We start from the raw sequence: 22,358 nt of genomic DNA, 5'->3' as shown, positions 1-22,358 counted from the left end.
AATTAAATGTTGTAACACAGGATAGTCCGGATGATGGATAAGCAGCCCCAATCAAGTTGCAAAAAAATCTTGTGGACAGATGATAGCAAGATGGAGCTTTTTGGTAAAGCACATTATTGTTTACCAAAAACAGAAACAGGCCTACAAAGAAAAGAACACAGTATCTACAGTCAAATATGGTGGAGGTTCTAAGATGTTTTGGGGTTGTTTTGATGCCTTGACTCTGTTAATGGAATCATGAAATCTGATCACCACCGAGGGATTTGGGGTCTCAATGTAGTGCCCAGTGTCAGAAAGCTGGCTTTGCATCCTAGGTCATGGGTGTTCCACCAAAACAATGACCCAAAAAATACTTCAAGAAGCACCAAGAAATGAATATAAACAAAGTGCTAGAGAGTACAGATGAACAGAGCCATAGACATTTGGGTTCAGGGGGTTCAGCCGAACTTTTAATAAAGTTCTGTTCTGGACCCGGACTTGATCTGAACGTCATTTGAGGTCACTGATTGTCAGTTCGGGTCTCTGCCCACATGCAGCCAGCAATAAACAGACGACTTCCAGGGGAAGGGTGGGTGGAGTTTTTAAATTTATATATTTTTTATTATTATTATTTTTGTGTGTGCACACTACATCTGATCATGTTGATTTTACCCCCAGTGCCAGCTGATCAAACACTACAAGCGGCTCGCACTGGGCTGAGCATCAAGCATACCCGAGCACAGTGCTGCTCACTTGAAAGGTTTGCACACGTAAATTACCCGAACTCTGTTTTTTGGGGAAAATTCTGTGTTCAGTACAAACTCCAAACACCGAACATCAGGTTCGCTCATCTCTACTGGAGACATCTGAAGTGGCAGCAATAAGTCCAGATCTAAATCCCATAGAACACCTGTTGAAAGATCTTAAAATTTGAGACCTGGAGAAGTTTACAAAAGAAGAGTTCAGAATTCCAGATGAGAGGTGTAAGAAGCTTGTGGACGGTCATAAGAAGTGATTGATTACCGTTATTTATTCCACAGTGTGTGCAACCGAATATTAAGTTGAGGGTGCCAACAATGTTGTTCGGCCCATTTTTGTGTGAAATATCCAAATTTGCCTTTTTCACTCCTTTTTTTGTGTTGTTCCAATACATGTAAAGGAAATAAACAGGTGTATGACAAAACATGTAATTTCAATAATTTTCTAAAAGAAATATTTCATTTTCTGGAACAATTTTAAGGGTGCCAACACTTTTGGCCAAGAGTATATCTTCCGAGAGGGCATGTAGGCGCGTGCGCAATGTACATGTGAAGCGGAGGCCTTTATACCACCCTTCTCACTGCATGTGTCAGATGAAAGGAATGATATATCTGGCTGTGGCAAAATTACAACTCCCAACAGTGACCTGACAACCATGCTGGAAGTTGTAGTGTTGTGCCAGCTAGAGAGCCACAGTGAGTAGATCAGTGCTGTAGAAAAGTGGTCTTGAAAGCGACAGTTTTTGTGATATTAGATCTCTTATCAGTGTCAGGGCACGTCCAGGAGGTGTACTTCCATGTCAACTCGCTAACAATCCATTGACCTAAAGAACATTGGAACCTACTGGAAGCAGATTTCCATGTTGTAGGATTTGGAGACGTGATCATAGCCGTGCACTCATGTACTCCGCGAGCAGACAAGGTAATGCTAAATGTCACAAATAATTCATCACCTCCTATGTATCTGTGCTTCAGCAACAGCAATTAGCTGGGGAGTTCGTTAGCATTGTACTTATGGGAATATCTCAGTGACGTGTCCTAAGTCAAGTGACTAGAAACCTATTATGACTTGTGGAAAAAGATATTTCCAGGAAAAAAAAAAAATGGCCACTAAGGGATTATTTAAAGAAAAGTGTGTAAGAGCGCGCTGCAGAACAAAAGGTCGTGCACTGAACGATGGGAGCAAACGATAGACAGGAAAAACAAGGGGAAGCGAATGTCCATTCAACGCCCCACAAATCTGCAAACAAAGTCAACGCAAGAGTACGGGGAGGAAACAGCATCAAGAAAAAGGAAATGCAGATGGGAAAACTGATCAGATGTCGCCTCAGCATTTCAGAGACGGGCAATAATGTGCAGAGGAGCAGCCGAATGATGGCTAAATGTATTCAACCCTAAACTCTACTCAACCCTAGTGGAGCCAAGTCCCCATCTATCTCTTACACTGCCTATAAATGACATAACAGTTATATGAAATAGCTAAAATTTCATTCAATAATTGTTTGGAAATTACACATCTCAAGGGTGCTTACACGCTGCGATGTCGTGCGCGATAGCACCCGCCCCCGTCGTTCGTGCGACATTTGGTGATCGCAGTCATAGCGACATTATCGCTACAGCAGCGTCACACGCACATACCTTGTCAGCGACGTCGCTGTGACCGCCGAACAATCCCTCCTTCAAGGGGGAGGTGCGCTTGCGTCATAGCGACATCACTAAGCAGCCGGCCAATAGCAGAGGAGGGGCGGAGATGAGCGGCCGGAACATGCCGCCCACCTCCTTCCTTCCTCATTGCCGGTGGACGGCAGGTAAGGAGACGTTCGTCGTTCCTGTGGTGTCACACGTAGTGATGTGTGCTGCCGCAGGAACGACGAACAACCTCGCTACTGACCAGACAATGATTTTTGGTAAATGAACGACGTGTCACAGACCAACGATTTTTGCCTCTTTTGCGATCGTTTAAGGTCGCTCATTGGTGTTACACACCGGATGTGCGTCACAAACACCGTGACCCTGACAATATATCGTTAGCGATGTCGCAGCATGTAAGCACCCTTTAGTGTTTGGCCAAAAGTTGCCTCCCCCATACATGTGAACACTCAGCTCAGGCAAGCAGTTATGTGTTTTCAGCAGGGCGAGAGTAAAAAGTCATTTCCAAAGAACTCTGGCAGTGACGTTCCTTACATTTAAATCCCCCCAATCTCTTTCTTCCCCAACATTGGAGGGCACTGCAGCGCCTGAGTATGTCTACACTAACGTTCTGCACGATCCGTGGTGAAGGTAGGTATGCGTGTATTTTACATGTGCTGTTCTATGCTAACCGTGTGATATCCAGATAGCACACGACAGCATGAGCTCCATCGCTGCTGTGTCACGCGCTGCTGTTACTTCAGAGTCCGTGGTGAGTGCAGTGAATATGCCATGAGCATAATGAGCCAGCCCGGAAGTAACAGAAGAGGCAGAGACAGCAGCGATGGAGACAGGCAAATACAAAAATTCTTTATTTTATGTCACCTGTGTTTTCTCGGATACGTCTCACACTGATGTCCCACAGATCACATCAGTGTGCGTGCTGTGTGATACCCGTGCTGATGGCAGAAAACGGACATGTCGCCGTGTAGAGCTCACAGAGACGTGTGCGCTCCACACGGGCACATAAGGTCCATGTCAAAACACAGACATGTGCGCAGATACATTGATTTTAATGGGTCTACGCATGTCTGTCTCCGGTACATGTGAAAACAAACGTCACATGTAGCAGAGACACGGATCTGTGAAAGAGGCCTTACACAGTGACTGCAGCGGTGCTGTTCCAGCTCCATACACTGTGTACATCCAGCTCTTGTCCGTGCTTCAAATAGCTGATCGGTGGGAGTGTTGGACTTTCACCAATCTGATATTAATGACCTTTCATAACGATAGATCCTCAATATACAAGTCCTCAAAATCCCTTTAACTACTTTTTAATGTTTTTGCTTTTACGGTTCACTCCCAGAGCATAAAATACTCTAAGCATCCGACCTTCAAACTGAGAAAAAGAAAAAGGCTCCATGTGAACGGCACAAGTCCTTGTGTTGGCATTTGAGTATCTGGTAAAGTTGCCACACTGGGATTTTCTTTCTCTAGCAGTTTCAGGTTCCTGCCGTACACCTCCGAATATCTTCGTATACTCGACCCTTTGAGTAGTATAAAAGCGTGGAGATGGACAATAAAAGTAATAAGAGTCGTCATTTCTCAACCTCAAAGTAGTGTCCAAACAAGGATGCATCATCCAGAAATCCTATAATTCCACTAACGCTTCTGAACGGCATGACGACGGAATCTTTGAGAAGTGCGCGTCTTGTAATGTGATGTGAGACGTCTCAAAGGTAACGCAATGCTTTTAGAAAAGTAGGTTAGTGGAGCGGAGGCCATTAAATTGCTTCTATTAAACTAAGGCAGAACTACGGGAACATTTCAGCACTTGTGATGTATTACCACAGTTAGGGAGGAAGGGGACGTTTGCAATGGAAAGTAATGGCGGTAGACGATATTTCTCTGCAGTATGACAAATGTATGCCTCAACAGTAAAGCAAAAAAAGTAGTGGAAATCTAGATGTGTTTTTCACGGGTCAGTTCTATCTACAGGCCCAGTAAACTTATATCTATAGGAGGCCTGCAGGGACTACGAACACAGGAACATGGAGCAGTGCGGCCTCAGATGTAAAGTGTGGGTATCTATCAGTCACAGTGTGGAGGGGGTGAAAGGAGGACACTAAAGACACAAGATAAGCTGTGGTCTACTCATGGGCAGAGTAGATAACAGACCATCATTACCTACAGGCTCCTGAGATATAACTGGCACTGAATGTAAGAAAAAAGGGGTGGGTGTTGGGGTTTAAGCATGAAGGGGGGGGGGGATTGTCATTAAAATCATCTAGAAGCTGAAAACCAGAACTATCCACTGCACTTTGGGCTTGCAGACATTTCTGAGACGCTAGGAAGCAGTCTGTAATAAAACAAAGCATCCATCCATGTTTGCAGTGTAATGGGGCTCACCTGGCTGGGGGTCCCTTTGTTCAGCTGCAGAGACGGTGCCGCTTCCCCCAATAGCGTTTTTAATGGTTTCACCTCTGGTGTACTACTGGTGCTACTGGCAGAAGACCCGGATATGGAGGCATGGACAGAGGCCACCACCCTGGCTTGCTCTGGAGGAACATACCTGAAGAAAAAATAATTAAGACGCTGGAAGGCAGGGATGTCAAATACACAGAGGGCCAAAAGTAATAACTTCCACAGTCGTGTGCCAACCTTGATATTTATTTTAAAAGACAAGTTTACAATTGAGGAAGTTTTTTTTCTTTTCTTAAATATAGCGATGAACCTTTTCATACGGAATCAAACTTAAAAGGTTCTTCCACAAAGTACATTTTAATTAACAGATCCTACCATAACATAAATTCCACAATTGAATGTGTTCGTTTGGCCATATTTACATATCGGGCATACTGGGATAATAGGTCATTGGGACATATGCTTTTAGCTGCTCCGACATAACACAATTTGAATATGTAATAACAGGATAAATGCAAACTGCATGAATTATATTAGTCCTTTGTGTAGCCTCTAAGACGCTGGTGTACTTACTCTGAACAGCCAAGCCAGTATAGTTGTATTAAAGAATGGACGTCTGGAACACCATGGTATGAACAAGGTGCAAGACTCAAAAATATACAACTAAACAATAGGATAAAGAGTTGCACACCAGTCACAATGTGTAAGGGATAATGATGAAAAGCAGAACTGCTATGGGAATACTAGACTGAAAAATGAGTCTTGCACCTTGTTCACACCATGGTGTTCCAGACGTACATTCTTTAATTAGTATGCATTTTGTCTGAGAACCCTGCCCCGCCCATAGCCATGTGTCTTATTTCACATATATAGCTTGGTCCTTTGTTTCCCATACAGAGCAAGATTTTTAACTGCAGGTGAGGTCACACATAGGTTAGGGACCCCAAAAATAGAGATTACCTTGGTGTTTGGTTTTGGGGCTCCTTTGCATTGATCAATACAATGGCTAAACATCTCTCATTCCTATTATTCATAGCAGTTATGCACATATTTTCATGTTTTTTCAGATAGTTCATTGTATTTTTCAGTCTAGTATTCCCATAGCAGTTCTGCTTTTCATTATTCCCTTATACATTGTGACTGGTGGGCAACTATTTATACTATTGTTTAGTATAGTTGTATTAACCTTTTTCCTTCTCTACCTGCCAATCTATACCGTCAGCTCCTCAGTGTCCCTCACCCCTGCTGAAATCTACCATGCTCAGTAGAAGCTGTCTGTTAGGCTGGGTGAATACTATACGGCCCAGAGTCATACATACAGATGTTGTTCATGCCGGTCTTGATGAAGGAGGCATGCTGGAATCAGGCGTTCCTGATCCGTTAAGTGTCATGCATCTATGTGTGCCTCGCAAGACATTTTAGTCCAGTCAAGGACATAAGGAATGCTGCCACTAGTTATAAATTTGGCTGCTCTGCCCCAGAGTAAGGCTATGTGCCCACGTGTGTGCGCTCTGCACCGCAGTGTAACGTCACTGCATGCAGCTGAAAAGCTCCGTTCTGAAGCTTCGGTGACTGCAGAATTCGTGCACTCTGGATGCTGCCTCTGCCATAGACAAAGCGGGGGCTGCATGCAAAGCGCACGAAAGAAGTGAGACATGTCACTTTTTAGAACGCAGCGCTTTGGCAGCAGCCTAAGTGCTGCGTTTTAATACGCCACGTGGCATGGATTATGCACAATCTTCATAGATTGTGCTGGGGATGCATGCAGTTACGCTGCGGTGCAGAACGCAGCGTAACTGCATGTAATACGCACACATGGGCACATAGCCTTACACCCAAGCCCCGTCCACTTTCACACAGCTAGATGAAAATAGTGAGAAGCTAAAAAGTTGCTACATTTTTAGAGAAGCCTCAAGTTGCACTGAAATTTTGAAACTTTCAAAGCTTCGTACACCAGAATTCCAGAGAAGAAGCTCTGACCCTTAGTCTCATGAGTTTTTCCCATGCCTCAAAAAATACTAATTTAAACTACCACTTCAATGTTTGTTTATTTTTTTAATTGTACTGCTGGAGTGGTGCTTTAACTGCAAATCCCCTGTCAGATATTCACTTTCCAGCAGCTTCACCCACTACAGTCACCGCTCTAGTTGGTCTCTGGTGATTTGTGACCTTCTGGCAGCTCCAGTATTTCATGGAGCGCTCCGAAGGTCACAAATGAATATAAGACTAAGAGAGCCTTGTTCTGGTCTGCATTGAGACCTTGTGATATATCTTCTAACTTCTGGCCAGTCAGAAGTTACTGTCACAAGATGGCGAGCGGCGTTGACAAATGGTGAAGACACAGGAAGGTGACTGTATGACAGGGGGCTTAGACTTAAAGTGCTACTCCAGTGATGGGGGGGGAACCAAAACACTGTAGGGGTGCTTTATAATCAGGATCATAGACACATTTTAATATGACCTTTCAGAGTAAGCACAACAGTCTCACTAGGCCTAAGATCTATTTGCAGTTTGTCTTCTGAAACTTGGCGATAGATGCTCTTTGAAACGTGAAGTCAAATAGTTTCCGCAGAAACATTTTTCTTACCCCCCAAAAAAAAAATATAGATCTCTTAAGTTTTTCTTTTTATTAAAAAGGTATCATGCATTTGTATTTATTTTCAGATCTTTGGGGAAACTACCCCTGTAACCTTTTTCACTCTAAGAATAAAGAGACTTGGGTCACTTAGACATCTCACCTGCAGAGCAGCGCTCCTGGCACCTAGCACAGAAGGCAGCAGCACTGCTCAATCAAGTAAAGGCAGTTTTCTAGTTCTCTGCAGAGAAAATGGCAGTATGCAGGGAAAATCCTTGAAGTGCCTACAGTGCTAGAGTACCGCTGCGGCCCACTCACTCTGAGGATCGGTGGGGATCCTGACAGTCAGACACATGCCCCTTGGATATCCTAACGCCATGCTTCCATATTCTATAGTGAGAAATCCTTGTAAGGCTGCTTTCACACTACGTTTTATTAACATGCGTCATGAACTTTTTTTCAACGCAAAAACGGATCCAGTGCAAATGCGTTTTCATTTCAATGCATTTCAATGGACTCGCGTCAACATGTGTTCACCTGCATTTGCGTGTGTTATAGTGAGGATCCAGCGACTTGCAGTTTTTTAACTTTTTTCAAAAACGCTACTTGTAGCGTTTTTGAGCTGCGTCCAAATACTGTTTTTTACTGGATCCTGACTATACTGCACACAAATGCATGTGAACGCTGGCATGCCGATAGACAGGATCCTGCTTGCTCTACTGAGCATGCCCAGAAACCAGCCTGGCGTGATCAGTCTCTCTCTCCCCCTCCCTCTCTCTCTCCCCCGCCTGAGAGCAGCGGACGCTCATAACCAAGGTAAATATCGGGTAACCAAGCAAAGCACTTTGCTTAGTTACCCGATGTTTACCTTGGTTACCAGCGTCCGCAGCTTCCAGATGCCAGCTCCCAGTCTATCACGTTCAGTTCCCCTCACTCCCGATCACATGACTCCAATGCCCGCCCCTAAACTTCAAGTGACAGGATCCTGCAAAATAACACATGCATTTTTCTTTCTAAAAACAGGATCCACTTTTACAGCAAAAAAACGTTCATGACGCATGTTAAAAAAAAAAAACGTAGTGTGAAAGCAGCCTAACTCAGCAGAACTAATTCATCTTCTATGATTACAGTAGGACAGGCTCGGCTGCACTTACCATCGCTTCTTCTCGTATTTTTCTTGTAGGAATTCTTTAACTTTTTGAGGATCTCTGAAGTCTGGGATAGCAGAAGACCTATCATCAAATAATCCTAACCAAATCTGTTTGCACACCTAGAATAAAATAATAAATAGTCAGAATAAGCTTAGATTACACATTACTTTCATTTAGAAAGTCGCGGGACGCAAGGTGAAAAGTTCACAGTATAAAGAAGCACATTCAGTACGAGGCGATGTGGCTGAAATTCCGACTGAGCAGGAATTACACAGAAAAAAAAAGGAAATAAAAATCACTGTAGGTTTTTGGCAAATGATCCCGACTCCACTGATATAAAATAGATGCTGAAGGTAAAATGATTGTAATTTGCTTATTTAGCATTCTGTAAACATTAGGACATGCAATATTAATAGAGGAGGGTGTCCTCTCGTTGGCGGAGCATAATCCCTGACTCGCAGTGCCCCTTCTCTCTGGAGGATCCAGCGCACAGAACATTACACCGGAGCAATGTACAGAGCATATCCTGCTGGTAACAGCGGTAGGACTTCATTCACCCTTGGATCATTTACCAGGACGGGACCCTTCTAACTAAAAAGGACAGGACAAATGATTCAGGATTAAGAGAAAGAAAAAAAAAAATTCCTAATACCAAAGTGCACATCATCCACCAAGTCATAGCACAGCTCTATACCACCCCGTAAGAGCGGAAATTATACAGGTGTACACACAAACATTGGCCAACCAAATAACAAGGACCACATGCAGCCCCGCCATGCCACCCTGTACAGAGCCCACCATCTGCTCTCAATCACGCTTCTGTGCCCACCATCTGCTCACGCATATTCTCATGTCAGATGGCACAGGAGCAGGGACAAGTACAGAGTAATGGCATACAGGGTTGACATGTACAGTAGTCGGTGTACAGCTTGTATAACCGAGTTAATTTGGTGCCCTCTAAATAACTCAACACACAGCTATTAATGTCTAAACCGCTGGCAACAAAAGTGAGTACACCCCGAAGTGAAAATGGCCAAATTGTGCCCAATTAGCCATTTCCCTCCCCGGAGTCATGTGACTCATTAGTGGTACAAGGTCTCAGGTGTGAATGGGGAAGAGGGGTGTTACACTTGGTGTTATCTCTCACACACTCTCTCATAGTGGTCACTGGAAGTTCAACATGGCTCCTCATGACAAAGAATTCTGTGAGGGCCTGAAAAAAGAATTGTTCCTCCACATAAAGAGGACCTAGGCTATAAGAGTATTGAAAACAGCTGGAAACGGAGCTGCAGCACGGTGGCCAAAAGCATACAGAGGTTTAGCAAGACAGGTTCCACTCAGAACAGGTCTCGCCTTGGTCGACCAAAGTTGAGTGCACATGCTGAGTGTCCTAGCCAGAGGTTGTCTTTTAAAAATAGATGTAGGAGTGCTGCCAGCATTGGTGTAGATGTTAAGGGAGTGTGGGGTCAGCCAGTCAGTGCTCAGACAATACGCTGCATAGTGCATCAAATTGGTCTTCATGGCTGTCATCCCAGAAGGAAGCCTCTTCTAAAGATTATGCACAAGAAAGCTTGGAATGGTGAAGACAAGCAGACTAAAGGCCCCGTCACACTAAGCAACATCGCTAGCAACATCGCTGCTAACGAACAACTTTTGTGATGTTGCTAGCGATGTCGCTGTGTGTGACATCCAGCAACAACCTGGCCCCTGCTGTGAGGTCGTTGGTTGTTGCTGAATGTCCTGGGCCATTTTTTAGTTGTTGCTGTCCCGCTGTGAAGCACAGATCGCTGTGTGTGACAGCGAGACAGCAACAACTAAATGTGCAGGCAGAAGGAGCCGGCTTCTGCAGAGGCTGGTAACCAATGTAAACATCGGGTAACCAAGAAGCCCTGTCCTTGGTTACCCGATATTTACCTTCGATACCAGCCTCCCCCGCTCTCACTGCCTGTGCTGCCGGCTCCTGCTCTGTGCACATGTAGCTAGCTGCAGGACACATCGGGTTAATTAACCTGATGTGTGCTGTAAGTAGGAGAGCAGGGAGCCAGTGCTAAGCATTGTGCGCTGCTCCCTGCTCTGTGCACATGTAGCTGCAGCACACATCAGGTAATTAACCCCATGTGTGCTGTAAGTAGGAGAGCAGGGAGCCAGCGCTCAGTGTGCGCTGCTCCCTGCTCTGTGCACATTTAGCTGCAGCATACATCGGGTAATTAACCCGATGTGTGCTGTAGCTAGGAGAGCAAGGAGCCAGCGCTCAGTGTGCGCTGCTCCCTGCTCTCTGCACGTGTAGCTCCGTGCGGTGGTAACCAAGGTAAATATCGGGTTGGTTACCCGATATTTACCTTAGTTACCAAGCGCAGCATCTTCCACGTGGCGCTGGGGGCTGGTCACTGGTTGCTGGTGAGCTCACCAGCAACTCGTGTAGCCACGCTCCAGCGATCCCTGCCAGGTCAGGTTGCTGGTGGGATCGCTGGAGCGTCGCAGTGTGACATCTCACCAGCAACCTCCTAGCAACTTACCAGCGATCCCTATCGTTGTTGGGATCGCTGGTAAGTTGCTTAGTGTGACTGGACCTTAAGGATATGGATTACTGCTACCATGCTATCATGTCCTGTGGTCTCATGCGGCAAAGATAAACTTATTTGGTTCAGATGATGTCAAGTGTGCGTGGCGGCAACCAGGTGAGGACAAAGACAATTGTGTCTTCCCTGCAGTCAAGCGTGGTGATAGGTGTGTCATGGTTTGGGGCTGCATGAGTGCTGCTGGCTGTGGGGAGCTACAGGTCATTGAGAGAACCAAGAATGTCAACATGTACTGTGACATACTGAAGCAGAGCATGATCGCCTCCTTTCATATTCCAACACGATAATGGCCCCAAAACACCTCCAAAACAACAACTGCCTCGTTCAAATAACAGAGGGCTATGTGCCCACGCTGCGGAAAATGCCCGGATTTTACCGCGGATTTCTCGCGGAAAAGTCGCGGATTTTCCAGAAATCTGCAGCACAGCTACTCCCCAGCCATTTCTATGGCATTTGGGAAATGCTGTGCCCACGCTGCAGATTTTTCCGCAGCGGAAATCGTACAGATTTTCGTGCAGAAAAATCTGCAGCATGTCAATTATTGTTGCGGGTTTTCGTGCGGATTTTGCCTATTCAATTGGGAGGGGGAAAAAAAAAAAAAAAAACACACAAAATCCGCACCTATGAAAAGGTGCGTATTCCGGGGGAAAGCTGCGGATTTTGATGCAGAAAAATCCGCAGATACAGAGTCCCGTGGGCACATAGGCAAGGTGGTGGACTGGCCAAGTGTGTCTCCAGACCTAAAAGCAACCCTATTGAGCATCTCTGGGGGGATTCTCAAATGGAAGGTGGAGGAGCAAAAGGTCTCTAACATCCACCAGCTACGTGATGTCGTCATGGAGGATGGAAGATGATCCAGTGGCTCCTGTGAAGCTCTAGTGAATTCCATGCCCAAGAAAGTTAAGGCACTGCTTAAAAAAATGGTGGCCACACAAAAACTTGAACCTTGGGCCCAATTTGGCCATTTTCACTTAGTCATGTACTCCCTTTTGTTGCCAGCAGTTTAGACATTAATGGCTGTGTTTGAGTTATTTAGAGGGCACCAAATTTCCACTGTTATTCAAGCTGTACACTGACTGCTTTACACTGTATCAAAGTGTCATATCTTCAGTGTTTTCCAATAAAAAGATATAAAATATTTACAGAAATGTGAGGGGTGTACTCACTTTTGTGACATACTGTATGGCTTTGAAATTTTATGGGTGTAGTGAACCTCTCCACAACCAAAATAGAGTTGCACTCATGGTTTCTTCATTTCTTGAGTGTGAACAGAAGAAAATTAGACCCAGTTCAAAAAGGTGGGAGTCCTAGAATCGCTTTTCAGCATCAAATATATGAGGTGAGCAAATGAGAGCCTGGGGTGCAAACGTGCCTCAGGAGTGGGGCTGCTCAAACGCGCTGGGTGTGGGAAGCCACATGAGCGATGGCATGTTTGCACAGACCTTCACTTTCAGGCTTTTTTTACCCATACTATGTAAGCACACCGCCTAATGCTGACCCTTCTGGCTAGGCAGAGGTATTTTACATTCCTGATTGAAGGTCACGTTTGTTAGTCACAGAAAACGCCTTATTTCATTCATTTCTCAATGTGTGTTCGTCACTATATGGGATGCAGGTCTCTTATGTGCTCCCTCCTGAAGTTTAAGGGGTGCGTGGTGATCAGGCTCCATCACTGGTCCTCGGGAGGAAGGATGATTTAAGCTGTGGTCTCAGGCCCACAGAGGGGGAGCCCTGGAGGAGGAAGAGTCGTCTGTTCCGAAAAGCCGGGAAAGGTTTAGTGTCAGTGTAGGCCCTTCCTCTTTGGTTCGCTTGACCGCACCCTTACAAATGGCACTTTTTAGTCAGTCAGTCATGGAATAGGATTTCAATATGGTTGTCTTTTCTTTTATTGCACACCTTAGATTAATTTAACCTGACAACAAGGCCCTCAACTCAGAAAAGGTTGTTCCCCTACTGTACATGGGGGTCCTTATACTTGTAATAGATTTCAACAAGCACAACCACTTTAGGAGGGGGCTTAGAAGGGGCGGGGGTGATAGCCATCTAATGTATACAGCTGCATTAAAGGGGTCTCATTAAACAAATTATCACTACCCGGGTGATAGGAGATGGCTTGCTTATTGGTGGTATACCACCGCTGGGACCTGCACGGAGCGGCAGATTGGCGCAAGGTCGGATGCCCGACTGCCACGTTATTCCTTTTCTATGTGGCTGCTGTAAAAAGCCGTGCGCAGTGCTCAGGAGCCCCACAGGATGAATGCAGCCCTGGTCGAGCATGTGCACTGCAGCTCCCATTCTCAAAGTGACAAGAGTACCTCGTACTCCAAAACGTCCCCAGTCACATTGACTTGACCACCGCATAACCTGTGGATAGGTAATAAAGGGGTTATGCTGTGACATCAAAACAACAACCAATGCCAACCATAGACAAATTAGAGTGCAGCTCTACTGATATTCTGGTGTCTGGGGCTGTCATTAAAGGGGTTGTATGGGGCTAACATTGATGACCTTTCCTTAGTATATTTGGGGTGCGACACCCGGCACCCCTGATGATCAGCAGTTCCGGTTCCTGCCATCCGATACTACTCCGTTTAGGAACAGGACCCCTCAGGCGATAGAATAGTGGTTGGGTGCTACACATACGCTTTCTACTTATTCAAAAAGGGGGACACAACAAAGTTGACTGAATTGTGCAGCTCCGAAACAAAGTTCCAGCGGGAACAGCCGATCGGCAAGACCTTTCCTTAGGATAGGTCATCAATGTCTGATTGGTAGGGGTGCGACACCCAGCTCCCGCGAACATCAGCGGTTCCTGGTTCCACCACTGGAACTTTGTTGTGGAGCTGCACAACTAAGTCAACTTTGTAGTGTTGCCCTTTTTGAATAAGTAGAAAGCGCATGTGTAGCACCCAGCCACAGCCACTATTCTATCGCCAGAGGGGTACAACTCCTAAACTAAGTAGTACCGGCCGGCTATGGCAGCACCTGGAACAACTTATCATCAGGGGTGCCGGGTATAGCACCCCCACCAATGAGACAATGATGGCCTATCCTAAGGAAAGGTCATCAATGCTAAGGTCTCAGATAACCCCTTTAATGACAACCCCAGACACCGCAATATCAGCAAATCTGCACTTTAGCTAGTCTAAGGTTACCTTTGGTTGTTCAAGAGCATCCTAAGTATCCATCAATATTAAAGTCCCAGATAACCCCTTTAACAGCAGATGCTGCTGAAATATTCCAGACCATCCAGTGACCTGCAGATAAATCTATCTACAGCCAGTTTAATCTACAAATAATCTCACATACCGTATTTTTCGGACTATAAGACGCACCGGACTATAAGACGCACCCTGGTTTTAGAGGAGGAAAATAAAATTTTAAGCAAAAAATGTGGTCATGACACACTGTTATGGGGCGAGGATCTGCTGCTGACACTGTTATGGGGGTAATGTCCCCAAATTCTCTACTAAGGTGCCGCATCCTGGTAATGATCCTCCTGCCTTGTATATACAGTATATGTCCCTCATCCTGCTATATACCGTCATCCTGCCATATGGCCGCATCCTGCTATATAACCCATCATATGGCATATGACCCCATCCTGCTCAGATGACCCCATCCTGCTCAGATGACCCCATCCTGCTCAGATGACCCCATCCTGCTCAGATGACCCCATCCTGCTCAGATGACCCCATCCTGCTCAGATGACCCCATCCTGCTCAGATGACCCCATCCTGCTCAGATGACCCCATCCTGCTCAGATGACCCCATCCTGCTCAGATGACCCCATCCTGCTCAGATGACCCCATCCTGCTCAGATGACCCCATCCTGCTCAGATGACCCCATCCTGCTCAGATGACCCCATCCTGCTCAGATGACCCCATCCTGCTCAGATGACCCCATCCTGCTCAGATGACCCCATCCTGCTCATATGACCCCATCCTGCTCATATGACCCCATCCTGCTCATATGACCCCATCCTGCTCATATGACCCCATCCTGCTCATATGACCCCATCCTGCTCATATGACCCCATCCTGCTCATATGACCCCATCCTGCTCATATGACCCCATCCTGCTCATATGACCCCATCCTGCTCATATGACCCCATCCTGCTCATATGACCCCATCCTGCTCATATGACCCCATCCTGCTCATATGACCCCATCCTGCTCATATGACCCCATCCTGCTCATATGACCCCATCCTGCTCATATGACCCCATCCTGCTCATATGACCCCATCCTGCTCATATGACCCCATCCTGCTCATATGACCCCATCCTGCTCATATGACCCCATCCTGCTCAGATGACCCCATCCTGCTCAGATGATCCCATCCTGCTCAGATGATCCCATCCTGCTCAGATGACCCCATCCTGGTGTATGGCCGCATCCTGTGGCACATAAAAAAAAAAAAAAACGTTCATACTCACCTCACCTCACCTCACTCCCTGCAGCATCGCTCATCCTCCGGTCTGTGTCAGTGGCAGCGCCGCTGAGTGGAGCAGTCCCCGTTCTCCAGCAGCATCACTTGTCCTCCCATCTGTGTCAGCGGCAGCGCCGCTGAGAGGAGCCGTCCCAGTTAGCCTGCTGCACCGCGATCATCTCCCGTGTCTGTGCCGGGCAGGCGGCTGCGTGTGGACACGTGCGCACAGCTATGACGTCATCGCTGTGCGCGCCGCTAGCCTCCACCCAGCCGACGGCACAGACACAGGAGATGATCGCGATGCAGCAGGCTAACGGGGACGGCTCCACTCAGCGGCGCTGCCGCTGACAGACGGGAGAACGAGCGATGCTGCAGGGGAACGGTGAGTACTGTACACGGATTCACTGCTCCCCGCGCTGATAATGATGCGTGGGGAGCAGTGAATACAGCCGCACATGATCACTCCAGGCCGTAGTTGCCAGGGGTGATCATGCGGGCCGGCTGCTTATCCCCCGCCCATCTGTCAGTCCCTGCTTCAGTGCTGAGGGATGATGGGCGGGGGATGGGCATGCATATTAAATGAGCGGGTCCACATGGTCACGGCAGGCTGCTACAGCCTGCTCATGCCCCCGATGACCCGCTCCACCGCAGCACCCTCATTCCCCGCAGCCACATTCAGATCATAAGACGCACCCCCCCACTTTCCCCCAACATTTGGGGGGAAAAAGTGCATCTTATGTTCCGAAAAAATACGGTATATATGTTGAGGAGAGCCATAAAAATGAAATACTTAATTAACCTCTGGACATAGAGCATTGTGAGAAGTGTGTTCAATTAAATCAATTCTCTATACATAAGCCAGTCAGTTTTCAGAGGAACCCAAAATGGCCCCCGATGACATCATAGAACCGCCTATCAGCATCACAAAGATGGCCCCCGATGACATCACAGACCCTACCATCAGCATGGATCCACCAGATGACGTCCCTCCCATCACCCTGGATTCATCCACTGAAGTCAGACCCACCCATCAACAGCAACACAGATCTCCCCATTGGCTAGCCCATGAACTGTCCCACTAAATGGGCATATCTGAACTTGTGTACGCCTCTAGCGTATATCAAGAGGACGCATCCTCTGTACGCTCTCTGTTCGGTGCCATCTTCACTGTGATCAAGAAGAGATTTCACATGAGACTGTGTCTGGTGTGAATTCTTTACGCATGCACTTGGTCTATACCAATTAGGCCAGGCAGTAGGCAACTAGTGATCTCTGGTTAAGAGTTCCCCCTAACATATAAAGATGACATATGTGACTGTAGCAGGAGACGGGATAGCAAACAGCTGCATATAAGACACTTTGCCTTCCTTACTCCAGGCAGTAGCTGAGTTGGCAGGGAAACATAAAGGTCACCAATTATAATTTCCTGCTCTATAGTCAGGGCCTTCCTGCTAGAAAACAAAGGCCCGCATAGTGCTCAGCGGACAGGACTGGACTCCGCTCACAAGGTGTATTTACACAGCCACAAACCAGCGCTTTACTTTCAGCATAAACGTGAAAGAACCGGGCAAAACAGCACAATGTGTGCACAATACACACTCACCACGGCCGGCGCGGATTACACAGGCTGGAGACAATGGAGGCGCACTTCAATAAATGGAGTCACTTTTATGTTTTAGCAAGAACCTAATGAGCTAATCTGTCATCCTGGTTAATGTCCGGGCTAATTACTCTAAAGGGACGGTGACAAGCAAAGGAAAGGGTTTCACAAAATAAGTTTGATTTTGTTATTCTCACCATCGCACAAGCTTATAGTTGTCTGACCTGAAGGTATAGGAGAACATCCTTGCGATACGTCATCAATACCAGATCGGTTGGGGTCACACACCCAGCACCCCTGGAAGGCAGATGTTCTGCAGCATTGCACATTCAATAAAGCTGCGCTGCGCAACTACTTTCAACATATTTACATCTGGCCACCACCTGAGCTTACAACAGCTGATCCTTAGGGGTGCCGGGTTTCGGACCCCCACCAATCTGATTTATCAAGGACCTATGCTGAGGATAGGTCATCAATATCATAAGTCTGGACCCCTAGAGTGGTCACTTTCTATACTGCTAAATGATTATGCAGATGTGAATACCCCATGGATGATCCAAAATAATTGCAACATAAGTTCAAACAATGCAATGAATACATTAAACATTAATACACAGGTTAGACCAAAGCCCACCTTCTACCATAATATAGAGCTACAGCCTCATAGTGCCACCGGGAGGCTTTCCTTGCAAGTTTGTGAAATACATGTATCCCCGGAGCTCAGGTTTCAGAGACCTGCTCTACAAAATGGAATTATTCTCATACAAAAGCTCGGGGGCAGATATATGATTGGTGCAACCCACAGGGGCCCAAGAGGTAAGGGGCAATTTCTACCTCTAAAGCAGGTGGGATTGTGCATTATAATGAGCCATATGGACTGTAAAGGGTCCGTATATTGTTTTCACACAGGGACCTTTTTCGGTCTGTATCCACCGGTGCAAAAGCTGCACGTGTTGCAGATGTACGATGCACATCCACCATAGAATCCATCTATCCAGGGATCTCGGCCATTGAAAATCTGAATGTTTCCTGCATAGAAATGAGGATCCGGCAGCTCTGAACATCTGCAGCGTGCCCTGATTTCAGTGCGGATTGTTTCTACTACATGTGGATGAGGGTTTCAAAACTCCATTAACACATACAGAAATGTCAATGACTGTAGATTTTGGATGCCACTGGCCATCCGCCTCACCTGCACACAATACATAAAAGTGTGATGTGAGGTGCAATCGGAGCTGTTCTACCCTACAGTTATATATTGCATCCAGGTTACACAAGATCACGATTCCTACGTGTGATTTAGGTTGATGCGCAGGCACTGTATGGGGCGATGTGGTGACACTTACATCATTGCTGTGTTTCTGAAGGAATTCTATTTCTTGCTGTGTAAAAGTGGTCATAGAGATTGACTTCACTCGGTGGGGTGGGTTCAAACCGCGCCTGCGGGAGATCAAAAGAAAGACCCATTATAAACAAGAACAGCGAAATTATAAAAACACTGTTACTGAAGACCTGTAAAAGATGCACGGTGCAATTAATATTTATACAGGTTATACACAGGTTTTGTCAATATTTGGAGGATGTTACTATTCTCTGACTATACTGTACATATGCGGTAAACAAAACCCTGAAATAGTTCCGTTTTAATACACATACAAAAGTAACATTTCAGCTTCTTATAATTCACGTGTAAGCTTAGCTGTGTAGCCTAGGGCAGAGTCAGCAGAGGTAGGGCAGTCTCATGACAGCTGTACTCTCTGGAGGTCTACACGTGCCAGGATAGTACCACCAAGCACACGGATAAGGCTAGTTTCACACTTGCGTTGAACGGCATCCGTTGCATTGCATTGTGTGACGGATTCGTTGCATATAATGGCACAACGGATGCAGCGGATCGTACAAAACAACGGAAAGCTTTTTTTTTTTTCTTCTGTAACGTTTTACCGGCAGCAGACTATTGTGAACGATCAGCTGATCGCTCTCAAAAGCCGGCTGCCGGGCGCTCAGCTGAGAGCTCTCAAAAGCCGGCTGCCGGGCGCTCAGCTGAGAGCTCTCACATGCCGGCGGCCGGGCGCTCAGCTGAGAGCTCTCACATGCCGGCGGCCGGGCGCTCAGCTGAGAGCTCTCACATGCCGGCGGCCCGGCGCTCAGCTGAGAGCTCTCACATGCCGGCGGCCCGGCGCTCAGCTGAGAGCTCTCACATGCCGGCGGCCCGGCGCTCAGCTGAGAGCTTTCACATGCCGGCGGCCCGGCGCTCAGCTGAGAGCTCTCACATTCCGGCGGCCCGGCGCTCAGCTGAGAGCTCTCACATGCCGGCGGCCGGGCGCTCAGCTGAGAGCTCTCACATGCCGGCGGCCCGGCGCTCAGCTGAGAGCTCTCACATGCCGGCGGCCCGGCGCTCAGCTGAGAGCTTTCACATGCCGGCGGCCCGGCGCTCAGCTGAGAGCTCTCACATTCCGGCGGCCCGGCGCTCAGCTGAGAGCTCTCACATGCCGGCGGCCGGGCGCTCAGCTGAACGTTCGGCCACCGAGACACAAAATAAAGTTTCTGTGATAAAAAAAAAAAAAAAAAAATTAAAAAATGAGCATGCGCAGTGAAAAACAGAGATTACGCCGCTCAAAAAATGTTACATGCTGCATTCCTTCCGCCCGGCGGAATCAACGCAGGTACTTTTGGCACAATCAGTCATCCATACAAGTCTATGGGAAACAGCGAAATCCGTTAACGGATTCCACTGTTTTCCAAAAAGGCGGATTGTGACGGAAGGGAGAAAATGCAAGTGTGAAAGTACCCTAAGATGCTGCAACACTTCTTGGACACCAAGTCTATTGACCGCACACACCATGCTGCTCAGTGCAGAAAAGAGATACATGCCTCCAATATGGCCACCGCTTCCCCAGAAAATGCACCAAAAACTGACAAACAGATATATGATACATTACATAAAGTCTTAGTTTTATGACTGGTGGGACGCAGCCAGTGTAACTTCCACTGGTCATGAAAAGAAAAGGGGCAGCTGTGCATTTTCTTCTATGTTTTCTCTCCATATTGGCGCCATCCAGATAGGTAAGGACCTGGATCTGGCCACATTCACAATTATAGGGCCACGCTGCAGATCTGTGCACAGCGGATGGCAGAAGAACCGTTGGCTGGGGGAGTGAAAATCACTACTGATGCCCCCAATTCTCGCACGCCTATATCCTAACAATATGCCAACACTTCACATAGATGGGGATGCCCCTTTAAAAGGGAACCAAATCACCAGGATTTTCGTACATAAGCTAAAGCCAGTGCTATACTGGCGCCATCAGGCTGAGTCTATACATACCTGGAGTGGTCAGCTCCGATGTTTGGGCTTTCAAATCCAAGAAAGTAAAGTTTAAAAAAACCGGCAGCTGCTTGAGTGGCAGTTGCAATAGAGCAGATAATATATGCATAGTTATCCCCTCCCTCTGTTAGAATTAGCATAAGTATGATACAATCGACCTAGCAGGACCTGTGTGAGGTCATACCCATGTGACCTGGTATCCTTATTTGTTGGCTGAGGCCCCGCCCCTTCAGGTCACATGGGTATGACCTCACCACAGGTCCTGCAACAGACAAAGTGAATCATCTGTATAATACTTATGCTAATTCTCATAGGTGAAGGGGATAACTCTGAATTCCCCCCAGATATTATCTGATCCTCAGCTGCTGTCACTCAAGAAGCTGGTGATTTTATAAACTTTACTTTTTTGGAATTTAAAGCCTACATATCGGAGCTGACCACTACAGGTATGTATAGAATCAGTCTGATAGTGCCAGTATAGCACTGGCTTTAGGTTATATACGAAAATCCTGCTGATTGGTTCCCTTTAAGGACAGCAAACAGGAATACATGAAATGCTCATTATAATGGTATTGCATTGTATTAAGGCAATTAACATAAAAATCTGATTTTCCTGTAATTTGAGCAGCATATTTGCCATGTCGCCTGGTCAAATGCCAAGGAAAGTAATTAAACCAAACGAGACAGGAAAGCTGCGCAGTAACAGGACCCGGCACCTGAATAATAAGAGGGGACTGTTCTATATATGTCAGGAGACATGCTGTAAGACTGGGCGCTTTCTCTGGGTGACACAGATAACGGTGTATATACTGTGCACACCGGCAGATAGGGTATCCGTGTAGAGTTACGGGTACACGCACCCTGCAGCATGTGGTTCAGCTAATTACTGCAGGGCGAGGTGGAATAGCAGATGTTGTAGGTGAGTGAATGATACCCCGGACAGCCGGCACTCTCCATATATACAATATTAGGTGACACCAGAATACTGTCATCATTATACTTTGTCTTTCTCAGTGAAGAGGCGACATATTGAATCCATTCTCTGACCAGCTACTAAGGCACTGTATAGAGATGTGAGAATATACCCACAGGAGCTTGGTCCAGTGGCCACATCCGTATTCTGTAGCCACCTAATAAGAACACTGTGCACCACCTCCTACCTGCCAGGATCCCTGGGGCCTCTTCTGATTTTCAGCCCTGGTGCAAGGTCATCGTTGCGGAGTGGTGTACACAGGACATTGCGACAGGTCAGCTGGTAGGAGGCAGATTGCAGGACCCCAGCCTGGCAGTCGCGAAACACCGACATGGGTACTGGGAATTGATTTGTTCAGCTTTACATGTATATATTATGCATGCTCTGGGGTTGCTATGGCAGCACTTGATTCACACTTGAGCATGCACATCTAGTCATGTGACCTTCCCAATTATGAATGTGTTATAGTGCAGGGCATGTAACAAGATTCTAGCGTTTACATTGGGAGAATAGGAGTGAGGAAAAGTGGAACAAAGGACAACATGGCACACTGTAGAAATTCTGTAAACTCTTGGCCTCAGGATCTGGAAGATCAGCTCTACATTATAGGGGTGGTCTACAACGGCCCCCATAACTCACATGCTCAAGCTCCGCACCAATCGTAATCATTCCTACCAAAGTCATGCACAGGTTGATGACTGATGATTCTTATGCCGGTCTAAGAATCAAATCAGCTGCCAGGTTTACATGGCCGATCAATAGGAAAGGAGTGTTCTTACAAAGCTTGTTTGCCTTTTGTCTGCTCATCTTAGGCTATGTTCACACATTGTGTTTTTTCAGCTTTTTTTTATCCAAATTAAAAGCTGTGGGTTTTTTTCCTGTTTAAAAGTACCATGAAAAGCGATGAAACGTCAGATGTCTCATGAACA

At 46.6% G+C, this 22,358-nt stretch overlaps 1 protein-coding gene across 8 annotated transcripts in view; it reads right to left on the bottom strand.

Annotated features, from left to right (window-relative positions):
* The window catches only part of AGFG1 (ArfGAP with FG repeats 1), a 125,849-nt gene that overhangs the window by 54,325 nt on the left and 49,166 nt on the right, over positions 1-22,358 (bottom strand). For all 8 annotated transcript variants that reach the window (XM_075340948.1, XM_075340943.1, XM_075340944.1 and 5 more), the window contains exons 2-4: positions 18,475-18,568; positions 8,520-8,635; positions 4,776-4,938 (exon numbers count right to left, since the gene is read on the bottom strand). In XM_075340948.1, the coding sequence (XP_075197063.1) occupies positions 4,776-4,938; positions 8,520-8,635; positions 18,475-18,568 (373 nt within the window). The remainder of the gene's footprint in view (positions 1-4,775; positions 4,939-8,519; positions 8,636-18,474; positions 18,569-22,358) is intronic.

Source organism: Anomaloglossus baeobatrachus, chromosome 3 (assembly GCF_048569485.1).
Source record: "Anomaloglossus baeobatrachus isolate aAnoBae1 chromosome 3, aAnoBae1.hap1, whole genome shotgun sequence".
NCBI lineage: Eukaryota > Metazoa > Chordata > Amphibia > Anura > Aromobatidae > Anomaloglossus > Anomaloglossus baeobatrachus.
The sequence above is the reverse complement of the archived record's forward strand: the minus strand, read 5'-3'. Positions and strand labels throughout refer to the sequence as shown.